At 31.1% G+C, this 12516-nt stretch overlaps 1 protein-coding gene across 1 annotated transcript; it reads left to right on the top strand.

Moving 5' to 3' along the window:
* The first annotated feature begins 7230 nt into the window (after positions 1 to 7230).
* Positions 7231 to 8433, top strand: LOC108985463 (auxin-responsive protein SAUR71-like). The gene has a single exon (XM_018957766.2). The coding sequence runs from the start codon at positions 7720 to 7722 to the stop codon at positions 8203 to 8205; it is 486 nt and encodes a 161-aa protein (XP_018813311.1). The 5' UTR covers positions 7231 to 7719; the 3' UTR covers positions 8206 to 8433.
* Positions 8434 to 12516: the final 4083 nt, after the last annotated feature.

Raw genomic sequence — 12516 nt, 5'->3', positions numbered from 1 at the left:
AAAAACTGGGTTGAAGATTGCATTAGCAGTTAAATTATTAGCCAAAAAATCATCCATTGCTGGGTTGGGACGCCACCTTCGGGAAAAAAAAAAAAAGGCACGAAGTTTATTTCTATGTGTACCTGAATGAATAATGGATTTGTAATGTATTTTATGAGATGAATTTATATCAACTGCAAACAAAAATGTAATGTATTTGTGGTTTAATGGTGACAGTTGGTTGTAGAATCTATATGTATATTATTACTTGCAGAGATAGTTAAAAGAGAGAGAAAAAGATACGAGAGAGTGTTTGACCGGAAGAAAACACCAAAATTAGGGCTTTCCTACTAATATATTATTTAAGGTTAAGGCTTCGTTTGGATTTTAAACTAATCTCAACTCATCTCAACTCATCATTACAACTTTTTCAAATCCCAATACAAAATATAATAAACAATTCAACTTTTTCAAATCTTAAAATAATAATAATATTAAAAAATAATATTCTAATAATATTTTATCATCTCAACTCAACTCACTCCAACATCCAAACATAACCTTGTATTAAATTACACATTCATATTTTTACTCATTGGATTGAATCTTTATTCCTTGGATTTGATAATTCTTTCAATAACATCATTCCATTAAATTTTTGTTGACTAATTGAACGGAAATATGCTCACATGGCAAGTCACATGGATAATAATGATTCAATGAATGTAGTTCCTCAAGATGCCACAATTATGAGACAAGCTACAATGATTGGTACTAAGGATAGGATTTTGAATCAATGGGCACATTTTGTAAAAAATATAGCTTTCCTCTGCACATCGGGGATGGATATATCAAGTATGTCTTGGATCTATCATTTGTAATTTGGTGATAAATTATTTTAGTTGAAATTTAAAACTAATCATTACTACTCATGGTAACTGTATATTATTTTTAAATTAGTTATTGACAATTTTTAGGCAATATTTTTTGGTAGAATCCAACCCTGTTATTAGCATTAAATGATTTTTAAAAATATAATTTTTTAATATTGATCTAATTAAAATATAATTATTATTAATATTTAATTGGTAGAGTTACAAAATATGATAAAAATAAATTAAATAAAATATTATTAGTTTAATAATATTTTATTATTATATAAAAAATAAATAGATAATCTAATGTAGAGATTGAATTTAAATAAAATAGATAAATATAAAAAAATGTGATATTTACTCAATTTTAAAGATAAATTTAAGTCAATGAGGATGCTTGAGGATTGAAATATTGCGTTTTTACTGGTGGATGATTGATGAGCATAAAACTGTGAAGCATTATCTTCAATTTTTTAAGTATAGGAAAAGAACTTCACTTTATGGCTACTCGACGCTGGCTCCATACTCAAAGGTCCTAGGTATGAGACGGGCTTTGAAAATCAATGTTGTTGCATATTAATCAATTTTCTTTTATAAAAAATAATATAATTTTTGTAAAATATATAAACTAGGCAAACGTCCCTTGGACGTTGCTCTTTTACTAGTGTATATATATATATATCAGATAGATAGCTGGGCGAACGGGTGAAACTCGGGTGGGGCCATCTGGCCAAGATCCAGCTTGGCACCTAGCCACTTTCTTTTCTTATAACACCCGCTTGCCCACCCATGGGGGCTGGTAGATGGGCCAGACGCAAGGGCCTACCCTACCATATAGTGATTACGACAGGCTTACGAATTTTATGTTGCGGCAGTAGCCGATTGGGCCACTGGATGAATATGCATAAATTATCAGAAGATATTGGAACTCTGAAATCGTGAAAGAGAATAAGAGGGTTTATGAAATTTTCTTTATGACCTGCGGAAATTACCAAAAGTCGTAGACTTTTGGAAAATTACAATATAGCCATCAAATCTCATACCGGTCCGAAATGCTTGCTTCTGCCGAATGTTTGGAAATCGGCCGAAATACTCGAAATATATGAAAAAAGTCAAAATTTAATCGGAATGAAACTTGGGGTTGTCCCGTACCGATTACTGTTCCGGTAGAAAATTTTCAACGGCACCGGCCTATACAAAATGAATTTCAAAACATTAATGTAAAGTAATATTTTAATTTCTATTTTCTCAAAAGAAAAAAAAAAGAAGAAAAGAAAAAGAAAATCACTAGCTAGTAGCAAGTGCTTGATTACAGAGAAATCTCAGGTCCATGCAAATACTTAAATCAAAATGGAGTCGAACACTATTGGATAATATAATATATCAAAGCAATCCGTTCTAATTTGTGATTAATATACCCCAAGTAATTCGTTTCATCAAAAGATAAAAATATATTGTTTGGAATACTAGATCAAAGTATAGAGCGGAAGCGATATTACCTCTTTGATAAATCATAGATCTAATAAGGTTGTTCTATGGATTTTTCATTGTCCGTCGTCATTGTTGTTCAATTGAAATCTCTCATATTGATAATGAAGTGTATTACGTGGTAATATATCAGAACAACACTCACATATTTCATAGTCTAGATGCTGGGACTAGTGAGAACCAATTGAGAGAGAGAACTTGTTGATCCAAGTGTATCATCCAAAAAGAAGATGAGTTATGTAAATAGTTCCTTTAGTGTAACTCCCTAATTGGCCATTAAGGATTAGCATCAAGTTTCATGAAGTGGCTTAAGAGCCACTTCATAATCTCTAAGAGAAGGTGAAAGGGTGTTCACTATTGGTATCCCTTTCTTACATATAATATATAGATGGCATTTTTGTAAATCCTTGATGATGAGGTTTGCAATCAGTTTCTTGGATGATTATGAAACCCAATCTTAATTAGCCACCTTGTTATAAGCATTATGAAGTCAATAGTCGGTGTTGGATCTGATGGTGTTATATATTAAAATTCCACGACGATGATAATATGAAATAAAATGTCAACATTCCGTCATGCATATTTTTAATATTATGTTCGTCGGTCGGCTCTATTCATGCCTACACACCATTACGCAAGCTTCAAAATTATAGTGCTTGATTAATTTGTTGGCTAGCCGAACTAGTTTTCCAATTAGAATTTCCTAATAATTTATGTTTCCACATGAGCATTGTTCCGCGTCGTAGCATTTTTATTATCCGGAAGAAGAACACTTATTCTAAAAATTTAAATTAATAAAAAAAAATATTTAATTATTTATATTATATTCTTAATACTATTCTCACGTTTGGATAAAATTTAATGAGCTCAACACATTTACACGAGTTAGAATTCGAATTCAAGATCTTTATTTTGTAAAATTTTTAATTATTTTAAAAGTTTAAGTTAATAAAAAGATATATATTTAACTATTTTAATAAATATAGTCGTTGAGAAATTTAAAAGAGAATAACTTAGACCTCCTTGTCGTCATCCTCTCCCCAGCTTGTCTGCGAACAGTAACTTAATTGATTAATATGTTTCTTATCTTATTTTGAATGATGTGATATATCATATAATTTTACAATAGATTTATCATATTATCTGATACGTCAGGAAAACCGAGTTAAAAAAAATATTTATGTTAGGAAAATCCAAAAGGGAAGAGAATTCGACAAGGAGTTTAAGGAATAAGCACCGGATACTGTCAGAAAATAATTAGGATTATTGTTTGTACATGTCCAGATAGATAAGTTCCGCATAAAATTTTGTAAAAAAGTTAATTTTACTTTAAAAAAAGTATAAAAAAAATTATTATTTTAGTGAGACCCACTTTATTATAAAGAATCTGTACCAGTCTTATCTATTTAAAATTTATACTTATCATTATTATTTTTTAAAAAAAAATAATTTATATAAATTTTAAATAGATAATTGAACTATACCTAAGTCTTTGTAAAAAAATTGACTTCATTTAAAAAAAATAAAAAAAAATATATTTTTTTTTAATATGACTTATTTATTTATGAAAGATTTATGCGAATCTTATCTATTTAAACCTTATAACTAATATTATTTTTTTTTTTTAAATGAAGTACGCGGAATAATTTACCATTAGTCTTATTCTACTATTGGACCACTACAGGACCACTCGACCAAGCCTAACTAGCTACTTCAATAATTTCAGTTGTTCATAAACTCAACGAAAATGATGAATGTTGAAAGAGAGAGAAAACATCCATAGCTGATAGCTATATGGGAATACAAATCGCACCGAACTTCCTTGGCGGCAAACTTTAGCAGGTTTTCAGCCGTCCATACCGTATTAATTTATCGAGTAAATTTAGGCTGCGTTTAGTTAATCAGTCTAATTTTAAATTGAATCTAATATTTAAATATTTAATTATTAAATTTATTTCAATTCAAAACTTTTTTATACATAAGATCCATAATCTTTTTTAACTTAATAAATCTTTATATTTAGGATCTATAATCTTTTTCAACTTCTTATAAAAAATACTAAACTCATTTTAATATTTAAAAATACTTTAAACTCAATATAAATAAATTTTATATAACTATTTTTATTACTTAATTCATTATTATTTATAAAAAATTAAATTTAATTCAATATTCAAACGCAGCCATTCAAACGCAGCCTTAAAACGCAAAGCTCAGCATGTAAAGGATAAAGATGATAAAGATAAAGATAATGTCTTATTCATAAGTTAACGTCGTGCCATATTAATGACAGCGAAAATCATCATTTTACGAACATCACCGCATTATTATTATGTTCTAAAGTGTAAAACAAAAAGCTCAAACCAATTCATGCGTTTTTACCCATTACTTGTCAAAAGATACGTGTCAAATAGTTATTGCTACTGTTGCTGACGTGGAGATTTAAATGGTTTATTTACGAGAGGGTGCGCAATAAAAAAACAAATTTGGTCAATCATGCAGTATGAGAGAATAAAAATATAAAAATTTTATGTATAATTATTTTTATATATTTTATTAATATAATTGGTTGTATTATTTTTTTAAAATAAAATAATTATTTTAACTAATTACATCAATGAAGTATAAAAATAGAAATATAATTTAAAAGTGATTGTATGTAACAGAATTAAAAAAAAAAAATCATTTCTATTTGATTTGAAATGGATAATATAGATTTAGTTGAGAATTATATAATAATTTTGGTCATTTTACTCATTAATGAAATATATTATTTTTAAGAATATAATGCCAGAATGTCTCATACTATAATCATTTTTTAATGAAGTACAAAGTTTAATTATAAGAAGACCGGATCAACCGTGACGAGGTCAAGGGGATCAACAGTTTGTATCTCTCTCTTAAATTTGACACTTCTTAGAGTACTAGTAGTAGACTTAATAAAATTAAATTTTAATCAATATTAAGTTAGGTTGCACAATAATATAATATAATGGATTCAATAAATGAATAATAATTATAGTCCAAGATCATATCACAAGTTTGGCCAACCCCTTGGGGTGGCTAAATATTATTTTTGGACTAAATAATTCATCTTCTCGCTACCTGGTGCTCTTCCGTGCAAGAAGAAAAAGTAAAGAAAAATTGTGCAAACACTGCCGGCTGCTTTTCTTTCTTCTCTTTCAGTTGAACAAAACCCAAGTGCCACCAAAGGATAACTGTTGAACTCTAGAAGCTACAACCGCCGAACGTCGTCGACTCCCACAGTCGCCACTGTAAGCCACACCGAACTCCATTTTTCATTTTTCTATTTTTTTTCTTGGCATTGCTCGTCGACTCCATTTTATGGGATTGCCCACCGTAACCCCGTCGACTCCATTTTGGTTGAATAGCACCGCTCCATTTGACCGCTAGGCCATTTTGGTATTTTTTTTCTTTTTGTTTTTCTCTCTCTCTTTTCTTTTCATATATTTTTAACATATTTAAATATTTCTAAAAAATAAAAAAAATACATCAATACATTAAAAATAAATTTCTTAATCATTAAGTGAAAAAAAATTAAATACACAAGCAGTTAAAGTGAGTGGACAAAATGAGCGACAAGCTAGCATTTTCCTTTGAAATATGACCTTCACGGAGTCTCATGTGAGTTTCTGGCCGTGCTTAAAAAATGTAAAGAACATGTGCTGATACGATTTGAGATGCTTGTTAATAAATGATTTGAAAATTTTAGAAAGTTTGGGATTTGTTTTTTTAAATGGAAAAAGAATGTAGCTGTTGGTAAAAAATTAATATTTTAATAGAATAGTGATATATTTAGAGAATCTATTAATTAATATTATTGAAAAGTAACTAGCTAAATTTATAAAAGTGAATTATCTAACTAAATTTTGATCAAATTTTATTGAGTTCACTATTAATACTCTTATTATTCTTGTCCACATTGTCAATGCTCTTAATTGGCTTGTCTTAAGGAGTGCCTTGCAAATTGTCAATAACTTGTTAGCAAGTCTTTTTTATATATCATCAAATTATAACTTGGTCTCACTTAAAATTTATGGTCACCACATTTTTTTCCTTTTCCTATTTTATATCAAGAAATTAAATTAAAATATATGATTCACATTAGATTATTTCTCTTTTAAAGTTTATAATTATCAAGGTAAAACGTATTCAACGTAAAACCCCCCACATTGATCACTAGATAGTTAGATACGCATTATTTAATTGCACAACTTACAAACTTTTAAATATATGACGTTATTGGTTTATATTATTTAGCAAAACACAAAATTAGTTTATAGTTTACATATATTACCTCTTTTTTATAATTCAAGAAATGGTTTCCAGAGCTCAGCCTTTTCTCTTAATTGTAACATATGATCAAAAGCTTAGATGTAAAATCATTGATCGGACTCACTATTTTTTTAACTTCTTATAAAAAAGTTAAACTTATTTCAATCTATTTCATACATTAAAATATATATTTCAACCTATTTACACCCAAACACATATAAATGGGATTCAAAAAATACTACTATTCACATATCAACTCAAATCATCTAAGATCAACTCAACATCCAAATACAACCTTAATATTCATGGAAGAATGCAAGTTTGAAATTTATTTTTTCTTTCTTATTTTTTACTCGATTTTATATCACTTAATGAAAAGATATTCCTAAAAGATCTCAATTCAACTATTTATTTTAGAGTTAAAAGTATCCGGCCTCTCCAATTGTCCCTGAGATAAATGATGGCATTAAACTAACTACAAAGACTTTTAATACTTAACTCGATAGTTCATTTTTTGTGTTAATATTTAACCCAATAATTTAGATCCCATTTGGTTTATAAATATGAAATGAAAGCTGGTGGGTATTGTCAACTCAAGACGCAACTAGTAAGAGAGCAAATCCAGTTCTCACTCTTCGCTGGATCATTTCCCTTAGGATTCTTGTTTATTTTTTTACCTCTTTATGATCTAGTGCATGGTTTCAACTTGATTCTCCAATATAATCAGAGAGGTATGAGGCTATGAGCAACCCAATGAGGCCAAGGGTGATGTTTCATTTGGTTTACGACAGGGGCTAACCAAATACCCAGTTTCTTTCAAAGAAATATATTTTTCCTAATTCCCATCGTCCATATATACTATATACATATATATATATGGTTCCTTTTTTCATATCACAATAAGTTCATCTGTGCTTTAATATGGAGATTGAACTATCTTTTGAGTGATTTTTCAAGCCCTTATACTCAAACTTTTCTTTACACCATATATTCGATTCTTTGCTAATATATATATATATATATATATATACACTTAGCTAGCTATATTGATCTGGTGAGTCTTTGTACTGTTCGACAAAAAATGGATGTAATTACCAAGGAAAAAGGAAAGAAGGGGCTGATCATCAAGACATGGGAGCGATGCAAATCCCTCGGACGAGGCCGGAAGAGGTCGTCGTCGGGACCCGTGCTTGCCTTGACGGTGAAAAGCAGATCGTGGCCTTCCATCAGCCCCTTGCTACGAGAAGAGGAAAAACTTGCAAGGAAACGCCGGGTTGCTCCTGAGGGCTGCTTCTCGGTCTATGTTGGACCTCAAAAGATGAAGTTTGTGATCAGAACAGAATATGCAAACCATCCCCTGTTCAAGTTGCTGCTCGAAGAGGCCGAGTCCGAATATGGCTACGATAACCAAGGCCCCCTTGTCCTTCCTTGCAACGTTGATATCTTTCTCAAAGTGTTGTTGGAAATGGAGGACGGCCATGAAATTCAGAAAGGATGCAGTTTTAAGCGTCACGGCTCTTACCACCTACTCAGTCCATCTCGAATGATTGCCATAAATCAGTTTTAAATGATCTCTGCCCCTTTTCTGATCTCTTTTCTTGTTGGAGTAGTTTTGTTTAAGTGTTTGTTTCAAATAGGTTGATGTGGGACTGAGTGATCAAGACCGAGACGAGGATTATAAGCATGAAACAAATCCAAGCTGCATGCCATCTGATCTGTAAATTTATTAACTACTTTTATGGATTTTTGCTGGTTTGTTGTACTACGCCGACTATCCAAGTCTGCATTTCATCTCTCTGTAGATCAGAAAGTACCAATCACTATTTTCCGATGCTCATAATTGAAAAGCAAAAAACAAAAAGAAAAAATATCTCAAGACGAAAAGAAAGAACCCATATGGATAGTGTTGATCGAGTACGCTGGGCGTAGTGGCTGCAAGTGGATGCCGATCATAATCACCTACTCGTACAAACAAGTTGAATGCTATTAACTTATCGCTAGAGTCAAAAAAAAAAAAAAAAAAAAACTTTGAAACAAAAACAAAAGTTGTTAACTCATTAAACAACAACCACATAGCTATATGGTAGAATAGAAATTTAGGACATGATCTGTTGGTAACGTGCAAGCGTGGTAAACAGAGGCCACGAGCAGTGATAGAGACACGTCATGCGGTTGTCTTCCAACTCTATTTTATACGAAGGATAATGCTAGGATCATAGATAAATGCACTTTTATTTCTTGTATTTTTTTAAAATATTTTTTAAACCTCTTTAAGCATTTTGTAAAAAAATATATATATATATTCACAAACACATTAAAAGAAAATACTTACTTAACCATTAAATAAAAAAAAAAAAATCGATAAATTTTCTCGATATCCACTTTTAATGGGACTAACATTTTCCTTATAAGAAAAACGTTTTAGTATAGTTGTAAAATTGTTGTGAAAAAGATTTATATCTTTATATTGCGTGATCTTAAATTAACTTAAACGTCATAAAGAAATATATGTAAAATATGTAAGAGGGAATGATGTCATATCAGAAGAAAAAATCTATTTATCATTAATTTTTTTATTATCTCATAATATAATATTAAATAATAAATTTATAAAATAAAATATAATAAATAATCTCCAATCATTTAATACAATATATCATAGAAGGATGAAAATTGGGATAGTTTCATCCAATCATCCCATGTAAAATTTGAAAGTAAATAAAAAGATGGGTGCAATGGGAACTAAGAAAACAGATGGCTACATAGCCTACATTACAAGTACTCCGCTTTAATTCAACAACTAGAGTTGTTAATTCCAGATAATTCTTTTGCCCTCTCGAACAGTTAATATTATGTAGGTGTCATTTAATTATAGGTCAAAGTATAATAAAGTCAAATTTAATGAATTTTGACTATTTGGCTTTGCCTGCTTAGGGTGTAAACACCCACCAACATGTTAATAATCAAGCTTAAGAATGCTCGAAAATGACCTATTCGGTCCGAAAAACCCTCCCAGACTTCTAGACCGTCACTCTCAAAACCCTCCCAGACTCAGAGTTAGCGAAAGGGGGTGGGAGCTCCGGCTCCTCCCCCCTCATCTCTTCTCCTTCTGCTTCCTTCTCTTATTGTTTGTGTGGTTTTTTTTGTTTAATTTTTGTGTTTTTAGGCCAAATAAAGGAGGATTGTCGTTTAGGTCTTTCTGTCCGTCACTTGTCAACACGCGCTCCACCAAGACGATGCCCAGCCGTCGATCTTCAAGACCACCAAATCCGGCATCCATCGGAGTGGAGCGTAGTCCGCACGCGCGGGAGTAAGTTTCCAGATCTCGTCTGCGCGTGTCCATCATGCGCCACCGGAAAGCCTTTTTCCGACGCCACGCTCGGATTTTTCGGATTCCTCGACTCCAGGACTTCCAAGATTGACTGTCGACTTTCCTTTTAGAGTGACCAGTGAACAGTACGCGCCACTGCCGATGTTATGTGCACTGTTCATTCCTTTTTTGTTGTCCAGTTTTTGTTTTCTATTTTTGTCGTTTAGTTTGTTCGTTTTGACCCGAGTGAGGTGTTGAGTTTTGGATCGGACGTAATCTAGAGCAAGAGCTGTTCGAGAGAGGCGGACGATGTTACGGCCGGTGGTTGTACGGCCAATGCTTGTGCATAGGTGCTGCCTGCGCAATGGAGGATGTATGTTCGTGCGTGAGCTGGGTGCTCGTGTCGTCGAGACTCGACTTGCCGATGCTTGCGGTAGGCATGACGTTCGGATTCACGCCAATGCTTGTGGCTTTGTAGTTGGTTATGTGTTTTTATTTGTAATTTTTTTGTTATTTTAGTTAGTATTATAATAGAAATAGGCTTTTGGATTTAATATCCATAACAATGTCCCGCACTCTTCCTCGTTGAGAGGATAGAGGGGGTCGTGAAGTTCTATTTTTACAGAGCGCTTTCTTTGTTTGGAGAGAATTCTTAGAAGTTAAGACAATGTCCGTCACAAAGGAATTTGTGTGTGGGGAAGCCCCAGAGTTGATGCGTAATTTGGCTTATAATCTGGAATTTTCATGTATAAGTCACATTTGTAACTTCGTTTTATTAATGAAACGAGTCTGTTTCCATAAAAAAATAAAAAATATAAAAAAATAAATTAAAAAAAAAGCTCGGAAATTGGAGGATTTTTTTCTTGTATAAGTGCTTATCAGGTTGTATATGTCATGTATTTGTTTGAATATATGTGTCATAAATAATCATATCAGTCTGTTTTCATGGATGTGGCATTTTTCTAAATTAAAATAAGAGATGTATAGAAAATGACAAACTAAATGATGATGAAGTCAATAACATCGTGTATGATTTAAATGTGAGAAACCCATGTCATGCATATATGACTAGGATGGATGGATGGCTCTCATTACCATCAAACACGTACGTATGTGAGCCCCTTATCATCTTAATTATTGATTTAGCCTATGATTCTAATTTTTTCTATGATCAATATGAATCCTTTTAAGCGGCTTTATTAACTATATATAATATAGTTTCATTGATGCTTAGGAATGGACCGCTCGACCTTTCTAAACCAAGCTTGAACATATTATTTCCCTGTCACTGGCACGCGGACTGCCATGACCTTGGCCGAGGGAGGGTTTTATTTTTTTTTCCGAAAAAAAAAAAAAATTAGTAGACCATTTCATAAATTAATCCAATTCGGCAAGGAGTTGTCCAACTACTCGTAACTAGGTACTTGTGTTAGTTTTTTAAATTATTGTTGTTAGAAATATAATAATAGTTGGTCACATACCAGCTTTGAAAACCATGGGCTTGATCATGTCCTAGCTAAATGGTGCTACCATTGTTTAATAAAAAATTCTATTCAAATCTTTTCACCCTTCTTTTATGGGATATTAATTTATGGGCAATGTTAGGGAGCTGTTTAGCATGCATGTATCAATGGTCGTGCGTCTAGTGCATTTGATTTTCTTTCATTTTTTTAAACATTTAATTTTAACATTTTTAACCATTAGAAAAAAAAATTGTACAATCTCACTAATAATCACTTTTTTAAATATTCAAAAAAATCAAAATATCTGAACAGTAATTTTAAGAGAATCAAGTATTTTTTTTTCCTTAAACTATTGAATAATAAATAATAGATGAAAAATAATTTTTCAATCATTTAATATGATGATGGTATAATGATGATGGCTAGCTCATCTCTTTGTTAATTTATAGAAGAGAATTATCAATACAAACTTGAATTGATCCATTCAATGAATTGAAAAAATATAAAGCCTTTTCTTGCAAGTAATATATATGCACGATGAGGTAGATGTTAAGATATAAAATAAATAATAAAATTTATATCTTTATATCAGTTTAACATTCTGGGATAAATAGTGATTTCACAATAAATTTCATTTTCTACTTGAAAGTTAAACAAAAAATATCAACAAGTTCAATTATTGACATGCTAAGCACTTCACTGAAATGGAAACTTATTATATTAACCGTGAAATCACTAGTTCTAAAAGTTTAAATTGATTGGAATGAGTATATTTATTTATTTATTTATATTATATCCTTAACATTTTCATATATGCCAAACACCTTAGAGATAAATAGGTTCAATATACAAAATACTTATTTATAAGATTAAAATATAGGTTAGGATTTGAATTATTTCTACCCATATGGAATTACAGCTGATTAAAAATTAAAAAAAATTATTGGCAAAACAAAAATAAAAATGTTGCAAATCACACTAGAAAGGCATTGTTGGATTGGGGTCTTCTGTTGTTGACTCATCGGGTTGCCCTAATGGCAAGGATGTAGGGGTGGTCAAAATTTTTGAGCTTCGAACTCCGTTCAAGTTTCGACAATGCTTCGAA

Source organism: Juglans regia, chromosome 16, assembly GCF_001411555.2.
Source record: "Juglans regia cultivar Chandler chromosome 16, Walnut 2.0, whole genome shotgun sequence".
In the NCBI taxonomy this organism is placed as follows: Eukaryota; Viridiplantae; Streptophyta; class Magnoliopsida; order Fagales; family Juglandaceae; genus Juglans; species Juglans regia.
Note: the sequence above shows the minus strand (reverse complement) of the source record. Positions and strands in the feature narration are given on the sequence as shown.

Excerpts from the sequence above, each read along its gene's own strand:
- LOC108985463 (XM_018957766.2), top strand. The coding sequence starts at position 7,720 with ATGGATGTAATTACCAAGGAAAAAGGAAAGAAGGGGCTGATCATCAAG.